Below are 15518 nucleotides of genomic sequence, written 5' to 3'. Positions count from 1 at the left end.
ACTCCTGGTATCTCCCTCACCATGTTATCCAGCAACATGGTGGGAAGTATAGACTTGTCTTCAACTGTTCATTCCAAGCTGCTGGTCAAAGCCTGAATGACTGTCTACTCCCCGGACCAACCTTAGGTCCTTCCTTGCTCGGTGTCCTTCTCTGGTTCTGGCAACACTCTACGGCCATCAGTGGAGACATCAAAGCCATGTTTCATCAGATTTGTTTACTGCCTTCCGACACCACACTGCTCCGGTTCATATGGCGAGATATGGAACGAGATGCAGAGTCCACCATCTATGAATGGCAAGTACTCCCATTTGGCACCACGTGCAGTCCTTGTTGTGCCATATACGCTCTGCAGAGACATGCACGGGAGCACCCAGACAGTGACCCAGAGGTATGGGAATAAGTGGAAAATGCCTTCTATGTGGATAACTGCTTACAGAGCATCCCATCCACGGCTGAAGTGAAAGCACTCCTTGATAAAGTACGGAATCTCCTGTCCAAAGGGGGATTTGAGGTCCGACAGTGGGCTAGTAACAGAGTGGAGGTTATCCAGCACCTCCCGCCACAAGCTAGGTCCAGTCGCAGTGATCCATGGCTATCGCAGTCTGGCGCTAACCCACAAGAGCCCACTCTAGGACTGAGATGGAGCTGCATACCAGATACCCTTGGGTACAAGCACCGCTCAGCCATGAGTACCAAAACCCCCACTCTGCGCACCATCTATCGGACCCTGGCCAGTCAATACGATCCCCTTGGGTATATCCTGCCATACACAACCCGGGCCAAAGTCCAGGACCTGTGGCAGACAAAGAGAGACTGGGATGAACCGATCCACCCGGCTGACTTAGTGGAACGATGGATCTGTTGGGGAAACAGAGTTATCGGAGCTCTCTGAAGTCCAAATGCCAAGATGTGTTGACCAACTGGGATGTGTTCTGTGACGCTTCGGAGCGAGCATATGGGGTGGTTTCCTATCTAAGAGTGGAGAATAAGGCAAGCCACACCATGTCTCCTTTGTCATGGCCAGGTCCAGGGTCGCACCCAAGAAGCAGTTGTCACTGCCTAGGCTGGAACTCAGTGCTGCCCTTTCCGGAGCCCAGTTGGCCTCTACCTTGCGAGCCGAGCTCACCTTGCCAATCCAAATGGTCATCTACTGGAGTGATTCGACCACTGTATTGACCTGGCTCAAGTCGGAGTCCTGCAGGTATAAGGTGTTTGTCGGAACTCGCATTGCGGAAATCCAAGACCTAACAGAAGTCCAAGACTGGAGGTATGTTGATAGCATAAACAATCCTGCTGATGACGTTACTCGCGGTAAAACCCTTAAGGATTTGGCTCAACCCCATCGCTGGAGCTTGGGACCACCATTCTTGTCTCAACCAGAGAACGAGTGGCCGACAGCCCCCAGGCGTGCGGCCCCTCTGCAACCAACTGAAGCTCATGAGTTAAGGAAGTCTGCCCAATGCTACAGCATCTCTACGGAACCAACAACGGCTCTCCCTGACCTAGCACAATCCCAAACACTGCCGGAGCTGATCGCCGCCACAAACCAGACCTCAGATGGGGTGGCTTCGATACCCACCTCCCTCGCGGCAGAGACACTACTCCTCCAGCAAGCACAAGCAGTTAGCTTCCCTGAGGAGTTAAAAGCTCTGAAAGGCGGTAGGGAAGTGGCTGAGGACAGCCGTCTTCTTTCTCTTGCCCCAGAATATGATGCAATCCTTGGCATGATCAGAGTCGGAGGGAGGCTGCGCCAAGCAGAAGTTTTGGACCCAGATGCTATCTACCCAATTATCCTTGATTCCAGACACCCTCTTACCAGGCTCCTCATCAAGAGTTATGATGAGAGGCTTCTCCACCCAGGGCCAGAGAGGGTCTATGGGGAGATGAGGTGGAAGTACTGGATAATTGGAGGATGAGGAGCCATTCGTAAGCACCAATACGCCTGCGTAGAATGTCAGAGATGGCGGGTCGGAGCCACGGTGCCCAAAATGGCAGATTTACCCCCTGCTCGCTTCGCCTCCTTAAACCACCCTTCTGGTAAACAGGAGTAGATTGCTTTGGCCCCTTGATGATCAAGCTAGGTCGTCATGTGGAAAAGCGCTGGGGCATTCTTTTCAAGTGTTTGACAACCAGATGTGTCCACCTAGACCTACTGGAGAGTTTGGATACTGAAGCCTTCCTCATGGCCCTATGGTGGTTTATCTCCCGACGGGGGAAACCCTACGAGATCCTGGCTGACAGAGGTACGAACTTCAAGGCAGGAGAAGCCAGGTTGGAGGAAGCATTCCAAGCCATGGAACCCAGCCTCCAGGATCAGCTGATGGACCAACATATCTCATTCAAATTTAACCCTCCAGGAGCTCCTCATTTTGGAGGAACATGGGGGCGAGAGATCAAATCTGTAAAGATGGCCTTACAAGTCGTCCTGGGGGACCAAACTGTCACTGAAACTGTCTTGAGAACCGTCCTAAATGAGGTGGAAGGGAAAACGGTCACTTCCTCAAGCCATGTATGCTGATACCAACCTCATTGGCAGACGACGGTGGCGACACAGCCAGATCTTAGCTGACCATTTTTGGGCCCGATTAATTCGGGATTACCTACCAAGTCTACAGCACAGAGGGAAATGGCAGAGAGAAATGGCCAGCCTGGAAACTGGCCAAGTAGAAATGATGGTGGACCCTCAGTTGCCTCGAGCTTCCTGGCCGGTGGGAAGTATCACTAAGATCATGCCTGGGACCGATGGTCGTGTTAGATCAGTGGAGATCAAGGTGAAGAACCGGACATATATCCGGCCAGTTGCCCGACTAATTCCTCTCCCTGAGATGACAGAGGCCGGGGAGCAATGAGCCTTTTTTGAGGAGTGTGGAATTTAACACATTTCCGGGGTGGCTGTAGAAAAGGCCCATGGAGTTGGAGGAATAATCCTTTAATTCATTGCCACTTACTCAGCTGGGCCAGGGGCGCTTTAATTAGGTCAGGTGGAAATGTCAGACAGATCTCAACTCCATAAAAGGAGGAAATTGCCATTGCCTGATCTCGCTGATCTCGCTGCATTCTCTTCCTTAACTCCATCTGATCCAGAAGTTCTGTGCGTCCATGAATCTACACTACTCAGTAAATATACCACTTTATGGTTAAAGGAATTCCTGCCTCAGTCTCATCCATTCCTCTGTCACCTGAACTGTTCACCTTCACTGTCAGTCATCCTACCTGTCCAGCTACCCACACAGATTCCACTAATCTTTCAGTGACAGTGGTGGAAAAAGTACCCAATTGTCATTCTTGAGTAAAAGTAAAGAAATAGGAAATTAATAGAACATGAAACAAGTGAAAGTCTCCCAGTAAAATACTATTTGAGTAAAAGTCTAAAAGTATTTATTTTTATTTAAAAGTAAATGTAATTGCTAAAATATACTTAAGTATCAAAAGTTTTGTATTTTTTATTTTAAAAAGTATATATATATATATATATATATATATATAATTTCAGATTACTTATATTAAGCAAACGGCACAATTATTATAATATACAGATAGCTAGGAGAACACTCCAACGTAATTGTTACGAATCCCTTTGGCCCGGCAGTCTAGGTGTGTCTTCTGATTGATGACTGCATGTTGACTGATTGGGGAATGATGATTGCCACCTGTGAGGAGGGGAGAAGGAGAGAAAAGAAACACACACACACAGAGAGAATACCTGTATCCATAACAGTAATGTACAAAGAAAGCATGTGTGTTGGGTGAGTCTGGCAGATCAGAGATGTGTGTGAATTGGACCTTTTTCTTGTCAAGACCAAATTCTTATTTACAATAACAGTCTAACTGGCAACAGTGAGTTAATTAACTGCCTTGTTCAGAGACAGAACAACAGATGTTTACCTTGTCAGCTCAGGGATTCGACTCCGCAACCTTTCAGTTACTGGCCCAACACTCTAACTGCTAAGCTACCTGCCACCCCACAGTGTTACTCTTTAATTTTGAACCTTGTTTCAACAGTGGCTATAATGAATGTTGAGAAAACTCACCAACAAGTGCAGAAATTAATAACAGTGGATAGAGGAACATGATGGTTGAAGTTCAGCAGCTCTCCCAGTAACACTGAGGTACCACTCCCCTGTGACAGACTAAATTATATCCCCATGTGGTCTGCTTAGTTTAGCTCCTCCTCTTGAATAGATAGCAGTTTTTGAACAGTGTTGGCAGAGTTCCTGTCACTTTGGGCTCCAGGGCACAGTAGTACAGATCAGAGTTGGACAGATGCAACCTCTGGATCGTCAAAGGGACTGATTGTGTCTTTGCGTTTAGACTTGCAATGAATCTCTCCTTGAACCCTATAGCATTGCCTCCAGATCCAATAGAATAACTTCTCAGCATATATGTAGGGAAATCGTTTGCTTCTTGTTTGTACCAATAGAGATATTGAATATTATTAGCTCCAGTGGTGGTATATTGACAACTCCGTGTCACCAATCCTCCTTCTGTAGCAATCACACTTCCTGGTTGCTGTTGGACATGGACTGCTGTGCACTCTGGAAGATAAAAAAGTATAAAGTGAGTGATAATAAAAATATATATTAATTTAGATAGAACCAATGAGAGAGAAGGTTCCATCATACCGAAGCAGAATACATCAAGCTTATGTAGGCCCAAACAGTTTGTGGGCACTTCTTATCACAGTTATGGTGCAATTAAATGATTGTTTAGTGTTGTGTAGTAGCTTTGCTGGCATGCATCTACAAAGCAATTGGGGAGTTTTCCCAACCTAGAATTACATACTAAAATAGCCACTGTATGTACAGTTTGAACAGGATCATTTGTATCTCTTCTCTATGACATAAAACCCATTCAGTGATGGCTCTTAATGAGGTGTGGTGGTGGTGAGGAAGGTTTGGTTTAATAAATCACTATAAAGATGGAATAAATGGTATTTATTTGAGAGAATGTTTAGAATGTTTAGTCATTTGAAAATATTCAGATTTTCATTACATGTTCATTTCATTTCTGAATGTAAAGCCTGGTCACTGGCAGTTGAACTTGCAAATTACTTTCCTATTAAAATAAGGGAATATAATGGATGGAAGTTATTAAGAGCTATTCAGACTCAGGTTCTCGGGTTCTCATATTCAGGTTGTCTGTGTTTGTATCGTGAGGATCAGTTTTTGTATTGTGTTTCTGAGGTTTCCTGTCACTGTGGGTCTCAGAGCACAGTAGTACAGAGCAGAGTCTGTCACTTCAGCAGAGGAGATCTCCAGATCCACACGTGTCCTCTCTTCGTTCAGTTTACCAGAGAAGCGAGAGTCAAGAGAATCAGCTCCCTGTCCAGTCCCAGTGTAGTGCGGGATGAGCAGAAGGTATTGGGGAGCTGATCCTGGAGACTGTTTATACCATAGTAGACTTTCTGCTGAGGAGTAGTTGCAGGAAAGAAGAACATTACTACCCACTTCTGCATACACTTCATGTTGGTTTGTCTCGATAGTCTGCTCATAGGTGTCATCTGCAAATGTGAAGAAATTAAGATTGAGTAATTTTTTTATTGAAATAAACGTTTATTGTTGTAATTTTCTAAGCAGAAAACATGACACTACTTTGAAAGCCATAACTTACCTATTGCTGAGAACATAATAATTGAACAGATGAACAACATGGCTCGGGTTGGGAGTCAAACTGACTAATAGTACAACAGAAGCTGAATACTTCAAACTAACTTCATCTGCAAGGTTTTCAGTTGATCATTTCTGTTTAGTTCACCTACAAACTCCACCCCAAAGTACAGTTGCTATAAAGATTCTCAATCTCTCCTCTCCTCACATCTCCTGGCCTCTCCTTCCCTCCCCTCTCCTCTCATTTGTCCTCTTTTCAGTGATACTGCATCTCTCATTCCCTCCCCTGGGTGGTGGAGGGAATGTAGTACAGAGCAGAGTCTGTCACTTCAGTAGAGGAGATCTCCAGATCCACACAGGTTCTCTCTTCATTCAGATTAACAGACAGTCTAAAGTCTTGTGGATCACCTCTCACCTTATATGGATTATTGTTAGATTTTAATATATAAAGGTATTGGAGACCTGCTCCGGAGTACTGTCTGGAAAAAAAGCAGCGGTTATGCGCAATAGGTTTCTAATTGGAGTCTATTTTCCACAATGTGTGGATGAAGCTCTTAATTTTGCTTTGAGGAAAACACAAGATGAACCGCTACAAAAAAGACCCGCTAAAGCTAAAGAACACTCAGTAATGTTCACAACTACATCAAGAAACACTGGCATGTTTTGTCATCTGACCCAGCTTTGCCTGCTGAATTTAGGAATCCACCACTTATTGTATATAGGAGAGGTCGCAATTGACGCAATACATTGGTCCATGCCAACTGCGAGCCGCAATTGAAAATCAGCCAGGCTATTTTATGCCCTCATCCAAATGGTAGCTTCCAAATATGTTTGAATATTTCTGCCACCCACATTCAGGAAAACATTTCCAAATAAATGAACGTATTACGTGCTCCACCACCCATGTTATCTACATTATTAAATGTCCATGTGGGCTGTGCTATGTAGATAAAACCTCTCGTTCTCTCAAACAGAGGATCAGTGAACATAAAAGTTCCATTGGGAGAAACGACAGGGATAATCCAGTCGCAGTGCATTTTAATTGACACCGGCCATATTAAATGGGTGTGGAGCGCTCATAAAGTAATTATTCTGCCCTCTGGTACACTCAGACAAGAGTGTTCTGAAATCTGCGTAGATAGTATGCTGGAAAAAATGACATTTTTAACAATGTTCTTTTCTGATAAAAATGAGTTAATTGCATCCGCTGTGGAGCCCAGTTTCATAATATGACCATATTTCCCAGCTGCTTGCCATCGTTTTGAAGTAATCGTGAAAAAACAGCCTTATTTTAGTGCATTTTCACTCTGCCAGCTTCTATTAATTCTATTGAGCACCGTGGCACCAACCTGCCTTCCAAACGTTCTAATACCAGCTTATTGGTCAACGTCACAATGCCTGCTTCGCTATTGTTGGCAATGAGACCTGCTCACGTTGTTTCATAGTTAACATGTAAACAACACAAATAATATTGGAACTCTGTATTCTTCCCATTGTTTCCTATAGGGGAAATGTCGGCATGTATGTCTATTTCGCCAAATATCTTGCAATGTGATTTTTTTTTCATGAGAATCTTCTCTTTCTAATTATGTAAGCCTCTGCAGCTAGCTCAGTTGTCATCAAATGCTAGCCCCCCCAAAAAATTTGCCCTTGGAACGCTGAGCTCCCCCCATTGTTTTCATATGGAGAGGCATGCGGGTCTATTTCGCCAAATATCTCACTGTGTATATTTCGTTTTTTTCAATTCGGGTGTAACCGTAAAATGGCTAGCCAGTTAGCGGGGTGTGCGCTAATAGCATTTCAATCGGTGACGTCACTCGCTCTGAGACCTTGAAGTAGTTGTTCCCTTTCTCTGCAAGGGCCGTGGATTTTGTGGAGCAATGGGTGAAGATGCTTCGAGTGTGGCTGTTGTCTATGTGTGCAGAGGGTCCCTGGCTCGAGCCCAGGTAGGGGCGAAGAGAGGGACGGAAGCAAAACTGTTACATAGGCACCATTTTAAATCAGGATAATCTCCTCTTTGTAATTTTGTAAGTCTTCGCAGTGAGCTCGTTTGTCATCGATCGCTAGACCAGAAAAAGTCTTTCTTTTTTCCCTACTTTTTCAGTACGGTGACATAAACACAGTTGACACCATCGAAGTGCGGATATTTACTTTCTACACAAGTTGTTTTTTTCCAGTTTTGTCCGACGAACAGATTGTAGTGGTAAAATGAAAAGGGATACATTTTAATGGAATCACTCCAGTCAAACAGGCTCTGCAAACGTTTGATTCCATAAATTTGATATGGGCTCACGCTATTGTTCTAGTTTAGTCAAAGTTCTTAAGCTGTTTTTCAGCCTTGAGTGTTCAGCCTTGAGTGAATTTTGATTCATTCTATTGTCCAGCCTAAAAATAGCCATAGCGAATTTACAAAAGCACCTGAATGTCCATTGTGAAAGCACAACAACAATACCATTTAGCTAAGCTAAGAATGACGAGAATAATCAAGTCAATAGACGTTGGTTAGTTACATAGGCTATAGTTAAAATGCTGGCGAGTTTGATGCATAACTACTAACGTTAGGTAACTAGCTAACAAATAGGTACATACTGCTGTAATGATATGCTATGTGGTTCTTATTAAAAAGCTCGGGGGCTGTGTTCGGTAGTTCGGATGAATGACGTGCCTAAAGTAAACTGCCTGTTACTCAGGCCCAGAAGCTAGGATATGCATATAATTGGGAGCATTGGATAGAAAACACACACTGATGTTTCTAAAACTGTAAAAATAATGTAAAGGGTTTCAGGCTTGTTTTTTGAAAAATTAACAAGTATTAGTTTTTCCAAGGTGTCCCTCATCAGAAAAGTAGTCTTGTTGCATGCGTGACTGAGGTACGCGCTCTTCGTTATTTATCTTCCCTATTGAACATACTATTCTCCGTCTTCAATTGTATAGTTTATTTAGATATTAGAGTACCTGAGGATTGATTAGAAACGTTGTTTGACTTGTTTGGACGAAGTTTATTGGTAACTTTTGGGATTCTTTTGTATGCATTTTGAACGAGGGAAACGGGTGGATTACTGAATCAAGTGCGCCAATTAAACTGACTTTTTTGGGATATAAAAGAAGGACTTTATCGAAAAAAACAACCATTCATTGTGTAGCAGGGCCCCTTGGGATTGCAAACAGAGGAAGATCTTCAAAGGTAAGTGATTTATTTTATTGCTATTTGGGATTTTGTGACACCTGTGCTTGTTTGAAAAAGTATTTTGATGTGATGCGATGTCCTCAGATAATTGCATGGTATGCTTTTGTCATAAAGACTTTTTGAAATTTGACAACGCGTTTGAATTATCAAGAAGTTACGCTTTTAAAATATGTAAATCACTTGTATTTTCATGAATGTTTAAGGTTACGATTTTTGTATTCTGAATTTTGTGCTCTGCAATTTCACCGGATGTTGTCATAGTGGCACCCTAGCGGGACACGATCCCACAGAGGGTCTAACGTATTCCTCTCAATTGTAGATGTTTTGCTTGACTCTTTATGACGTGATAACAGCTTACATTTGGTTCCGCCGTAATGTTTTGTGAGCCATCTTTGTGAAAGAGCGTCACCAGAACACGGGTGGCTCGCATCAACATTTGTCATTGGAACCACTCGATATGATTGGTCATATAAAAACCTTGGGACCCAAATGCATAATGAGTGCTCTAACTCCCCCTTGTGGTGGTCTGGAGCAATGAAGCCATGACTCTGGGTACCTCTAAGTTGCGCGGTGAAAGGAAAAGATGTCCCGCTAGCGGAACCCCACGACAACATTCCGCTGAAAAGGCAGGACATTAACAAGTCCAATACAGTAAATGAAATATAAACATCTTGTTAATCTACCCATGGTGTCCGATTTCAACAATGATTTACAGCGAAAGCACAACATATGATTATGTTAGCTCATTGCCAAGTCAAAAAAACACAGCCATTTTTCCAGCCAAAGATAGCAGTCACAAAAAGCAGAAATAAAGATCAAATGAATCACTAACCTTTGATGATCTTCATCAGATGACACTCATAGGACATCATGTTACACAATACAAGTATGTTTTGTTCGATAATGTTAATATTATTTCCAAAAATCTCAGTTTACATTGGCGCGTTACGTGCAGTAATGTTTTGATCCCAAAACATCTGTTGATTTTCCCAGAAATACTCATAATAAACATTGATAAAAGATGCAAGTGTTATTCACAGAAAGATAGACTTATCCTCTATGCAACCGCTGTGTCAGATTTAAAAAAAACTTTACGTAAAAGCATAATCTAAGAACGTCGCTCAGAACCCAAAACAGCCAGAGGAATATCCGCTATCTTGGAGTTAACCTCTTGGATCTCTAGGGGCGCTATTTCATTTTTGGATAAAAAACGTTCCCGTTTTAAGCGCAATATTTTGTCACGAAAAGATGCTCGACTATGCATATTATTGACCGTTTTGGAAAGAAAACACTCTGAAGTTTCAGAATCTGCAAAGATATTGTCTGTAAGTGCCCCAGAACTCATTCTACAGGCGAAACCAAGATGATACGTCAACCAGGAAATGAACAGAATCTCTGAAGCTCTGTTTTCCATTGTCTCCTTATATGGCTGTGATTGCGCAAGGAATGAGCCTACACTTTCTGTCGTTTCCCCAAGGTGTTTGCAGCATTGTGACGTATTTGTAGGCATATCATTGGAAGATTGACCATAAGAGACTACATTTTCCAAGTGTCCGCCTGGTGTCCCTGCATCGAAATTGGAGCGCAAAGCCAGGTGCAATTATTTTTCCATTTGAGAGCAAGGAGAAACCAGGCTTCCACGAAGGATATATCATCGAAGAGATATGTGGAAAAACACCTTGAGGATTGATTCTAAACCACGTTTGCCATGTTTCAATCGATATTATGGAGTTAATTTGGAAAAAAGTTCGCGTTTTGAGGGCTGAATTTTTTATTTATTTTTTGGTAGCCAAATGTGATGTAAAAAACGGAGCTATTTCTAATACACAAAGAATCTTTTTGGAAAAACTGAGCATCTGCTATCTAACTGAGAGTCTCCTCATTGAAAACATCAGAAGTTCTTCAAAGGTAAGTTATTTTATTTGAAGGCCTTACTTGTTTTTGTGATAGTTGCCTGCTAATTGCTAACGCTAATGCTAATGCTAAATGCTACGCTAGCTAGCTACTGTTACACAAATGATTGTTTTCCTATGGTTGAAAAGCATATTTTGAAAATCTGAGATGACAGTGTTGTTAACAAAAGGCTAAGCTTGAGAGATAGCATATTTATTTCATTTCATTTGCGATTTTCATGAATAGTTAACGTTGCGTTATGGTAATGAGCTTAGGTCTATAAATAGAATCCCGGATCCGGGTTTGGTCGTCGCAACAGGTTAACATTAGTTAGAAAAAACAATATAAATATTCACTTACCTTTGATGTTCTTCATCAGAAGGCACTCCCAGGAATCCCTGTTTGACAATATATGACTGATTTGTTCCATAAAGTTCCATAAAGCCCATAATTTTGCCACTTGTTGTTAGCTTGTTCAGCCCAGTAAGCCATCTTCATGAAGAGCGAGCACTTCCTCCAGACAAAAACTCAAAAAGTTCCGGTACAGGTCGTAGAAACAAGTCAAATGATGAATGCAAGCAGTCTTAAAGGATGTTTTAAACTTAAATCATCAATAAGGTTCCAACAGGGGAATTTCATTGTATGAAGAAAAGCATTGGAACGAGAGCGTAGGGTCTCGTGACCGCGAGTCATGAGACCAAGGCTCTCTGCCAGACCACTCACTAAAAGAGGTCTCATGAGCCCCTCCTTTATAGTAGAATCCTAAAACTAGGATCTAATGACTGTGACATCTAGTGGAAGCCATAGGAAGTGCAAGCACATCCATAACTATCAGGAATTTGAATAGGCACTGTTTTGAAAATCGATCTCTCCTCAGGTTTTTGTCTGACATATGAGTATTGTTATACTCACAGACATCATTCAAACAGTTTTAGAAGCTTCCGAGTGTTTTCTATCCAATACTCATAATAATATGCATATATCAGCATCTGGGACAGAGTAGGAGGCAGTTTACTCTAGGCACCTTTTTATCCAATCTACTCAATACTGCCCCCCAGTCCCAAAGAAGTTAAACAGAGACTTCTCTAATGATCTTCTCCTGGAACATTCACTCTCTGGGTGAATCAGTTCCACTCATTACATGTTATATGTAACACTAAGCTCCTCCTCTTGACACAATAGAATGGGTGCATGTTGACTCCACTTGATGGAACTGTTGTCAAATGAAACTTGGGACTACAGAGTAGAAATACACTCTCAGATGATTTTAGGTTGTTGTAAAGTGTTTCTGGGTTTCCTGTCACTGTTGGCCTCAGAGCACAGTAGTACAGAGCAGAGTCTGTCACTTCAGCAGAGGAGTTCTCCAGATCCACACGGGTCTTCTCTTTGTTCAGTTTACCAGAGAAGCGAGAGTCAAGAGAATCAGCTCTATGTTCAGTCCCAGTGGAGTCCAGGATGAGCAGAATGTATCGGGGAGCTGATCCTGGAGACTGTTTATACCATAGTAGACTGTCTGCTGAGGAGTAGTTGCAGGAAAGAAGAACATTACTACCCACTTCTGCATACACTTCATGTTGGTTTGGCTCTATAGTCTGCTCATAAGTGTCATCTGCAAATGTGATGAACATTGAGTAATTTATTATTGAAATAAAAATTGTTTATTACATGACACTGCTTTGAAAGCCATAACTTACCTATTACTGAGAACATAATAAGTGACCAGATAAACAACATGGCTGGGGTTGGAAGTCAAACTGACTAATAGCACAACATGACTTCATTTGACTTCATCTGCAAGGTTTTCAGTTGATAATTTCTGCTTAGTTTACTTACAAGCTCCGCCCCAAAGTACAGTTGCAATGAAGCTTCTCAATCTCTCCTCTCCTCTCATTTGTCCTCTCTTTTGTGATACTGCATCTCTTGCATGTTGTATGAATCACATATGAAAGGTTTGTATACAGTGTTTCTCAGATTCCTGTCACTCTGGGCTGCAGGGCGTCTGTCACTTCAGCAGAGGAGATATCCAGGTCCACATGGGTCTCTCTTTATTCAGATTAACAGACAGTCGAGGGTCTTCAGGTTCAGCTCTAAATACAGAGGGCTTTGAGGAGACTGTAGTTTAGAGAAGGAATTGTGGTGCTGATCTGGGATATTGACGATACCATTGAAGATAGTCTACTGATCCAGAGTAGTTACAAGACAGTGTAACACTGCTTCCCTCCATGCCATGTTCTGTTTCTTAAATTGAATTTATGTCATTTTCATAACTGCCTACTGTAATAAAGTTAAGTTTAGATAAACATTATCACTTCATGGGAAATTATTACATATTCTGTGTGAAAAGTGAAAAGTCAGAATCAGTCATTTACATTTCTTCTAGGAAGTGCTATTTTCAAATGACACTTGACAGTTAAAAGTATGTAATGTCAGACTAATACTCACGAACAAGTGCAGAGAGGAGAAACTCTGGGTAGAGAAACATGGTGATGGGTGTAACAGTGTGTTATCAGGAGGCAGATCTGAAGACGTCCCACTGTTCCAGTCAGAGAGAGGAGAATCATCTCTCTACCTCTCATCTTAGCTCCTCCAATTCAGTAAATGGACCCTTGTTCAGTGTAACAGACAGTTGAAGATCTTGTGCATCATTGCTCACTTCATTAGGAATATTGGTTGTTGTTACGAGGAATTGGAGACCTGATCCAGGGTACTGTCTGTACCACAGCAGACGATCTACTTTTACTGTATAGTTACAGGGGATCTTAACTCTGCTTCCCTCTAAATAATATTCCTCAGGACTGGTTGGAGTAATATCATCATCTAAAGTATCACCTACAAGGGCTGAAATCAGTAGAATATAACAGAGTAGCATCATGGTCTATGTTACAGAACTGAAATGAATGTGTTATTTAGAAAACAGCAAAGCCAAGACACTGCTATGACTCTGAAATTATAAGTAGGCATATACAATGTTGCTCCTCCTCTTTACATAAGTTCTTAAACACACCCACCAGGTTTCCTATCAAAAAGAAAAAACTTGAGATGCACCATCTCCTGTAGGTCAAGTTATGAATGTATAGAATGTGTCAGGTTAGGTTGTTGTACTGCATTTGTAGGTTTCCTTTCACTGTGGGCGTCAGGACACAGTAGTACATAGCAGAATCTTCCTCTTTAGCAGAGATGTCCAGATCAGAACGGTTATTCTCATCATTCAGTTTGACTGACAGTCAAGGATCCAGACCTGGAGCTTGTGATGGAGACCCGACACCATGCAGGATAAGCAGGATATACTGAGGAGCTGATCCAGGGTCCTGGAGATACCATTGAAGAGAGGCTGCAGATGAGTAGGTGCATGAAAGTGTAATATTTCTACCTGCTGGAGCATACACCTCCTCTCTGATTCGCTCAATGGTCTGACCATTACTGTCACCTGCAAGAGATACAAAATATGTTATTCTTCTATTATTACTCTGTTATAGATCTATTTTCAACACATCAACACTTTTTAAATTCTACATAACACTAATAATAGTAGATTAGTTACATGCAACTACTAAAAGCAAAATAAATGTGGGGATTGACATTGTAGCTGAAACTGGAAGTTAAAATGATAACACACCGCACAGCAATATTTGTGCATACAAAAAAAGTGTATATTCTCAAACCTTTGAAGCCCCATCCCAAAATACAGAGAGTTGTCAGATGAGCTGAAGTAACAACAGACTTCTTGCTGCTGCTTGATGCCACTGTCACATCCTCAAAATGCAGGGCAGCACTGAAATATTATTACCTTATTCTCCCCCTTTTCATTGGATATTGTTATTTATCTCCATGTGTTTTCTTGATTTTAGGGCACGGAGTTGGCAGAAGGACCTGACCTGTCTACTGTGATGTCATAGTGGGAAACATTGCTTGAAGGGCATATCTGTAAGATAATTAATCTATCAACATGAGGCAATTCATTCATTCACAGGTATTTTTGTTTTCATCTTTATATCTAGAATCTACAGTATACATCTGCAACAAATTCAGAATTCCGAATGAGTTTCTGTCACTTTTCCATTTGTTACAACATTTATAATTGTTTATTGAAAATATTTCACTGTACATTTCCAGCCTGCTTGTATATTTCTTGTCTACTGAAGGAAACCCAATAATGACAATGTTTATCTTAGGGGATGTTGGTGTTTTCAGTTTAGAGTTTTGTACTGTGTGTCTGGATTTCCTTTTACTCTGGGCTCCAGGGCAGAGTAGTACAGAGTAGAGTAAAACACTTCAGCAGAGAGGATCTCCAGAGCCACAAGGGTTCTCTCATTCAGAACAAACGACTGTCGTTCGTATGGAGGAGTAGCGTTCACTACAGAGGGGTTTGAGGACACTCCAGTGAGGAGGAGGAAGATGGGAGGTGATCCAGGGTACTGATGATACCACTGGAGAGTACTAGCAGAGGAGTAGTTACAGGACAGATTTATGACATCACCCTACAACCCAAACACCTTATCTGATGTTGGAGTAATGTCATTCCCATGACTGCCACCTGGAAAACATTTATGAAAATAGGAATTATTATCAGAAAATGATAATACAATTAAAATAATTATTCAGGGTATTAAAAATTGACAGAAGATCCTTCACAGTAATAATACTCAAGTTTCCAGTAATTACATTGGCTATGTGATTGGATATGAAGAATAGCTTCAATCTCACCCACTAGTGTATATGCTTAAATTGATCCCAGTAACATGCTGGTAAGTGTTATTTAACACAGTAAAAAGAGTGACCACAAGTAGAGTTATGACTGAATGACTACCCTGCTTTCTCACTGTTACCTATA

General features: G+C 41.8%; 1 protein-coding gene across 1 annotated transcript; it reads right to left on the bottom strand.

Annotated features, from left to right (window-relative positions):
• Positions 1-4494: 4494 nt before the first annotated feature.
• On the bottom strand, positions 4495-12911 carry LOC139386721 (T cell receptor alpha chain MC.7.G5-like). The gene is made up of 5 exons (XM_071132553.1): positions 12812-12911; positions 12382-12423; positions 11941-12296; positions 5197-5382; positions 4495-4536 (listed from the first exon to the last, which is right to left on the bottom strand). Exons 1-5 carry the CDS (start codon positions 12909-12911, stop codon positions 4495-4497), a joined length of 726 nt encoding a protein of 241 aa, XP_070988654.1.
• Positions 12912-15518: the final 2607 nt, after the last annotated feature.

Source organism: Oncorhynchus clarkii, chromosome 28, assembly GCF_045791955.1.
Source record: "Oncorhynchus clarkii lewisi isolate Uvic-CL-2024 chromosome 28, UVic_Ocla_1.0, whole genome shotgun sequence".
NCBI classification, from domain to species: domain Eukaryota; kingdom Metazoa; phylum Chordata; class Actinopteri; order Salmoniformes; family Salmonidae; genus Oncorhynchus; species Oncorhynchus clarkii.
This window is presented reverse-complemented; position numbering and strand designations above follow the sequence as displayed.

What these genes read in the sequence shown, in the direction of transcription:
- LOC139386721 (XM_071132553.1), bottom strand. Translation starts at nt 12,911, where the DNA reads ATGGAGGGAAGCAGTGTTACACTGTCTTGTAACTACTCTGGATCAGTA. An exon ending in TATTATGTTCTCAGTAATAG is followed by an intron (nt 12,297 to 12,381) that starts GTAAGTTATGGC and finishes TCACATTTGCAG; the next exon opens with ATGACACTTATGAGCAGACT. An exon ending in ACCTAAAATCATCTGAGAGT is followed by an intron (nt 5,383 to 11,940) that starts GTATTTCTACTC and finishes TGGTATAAACAG; the next exon opens with TCTCCAGGATCAGCTCCCCA.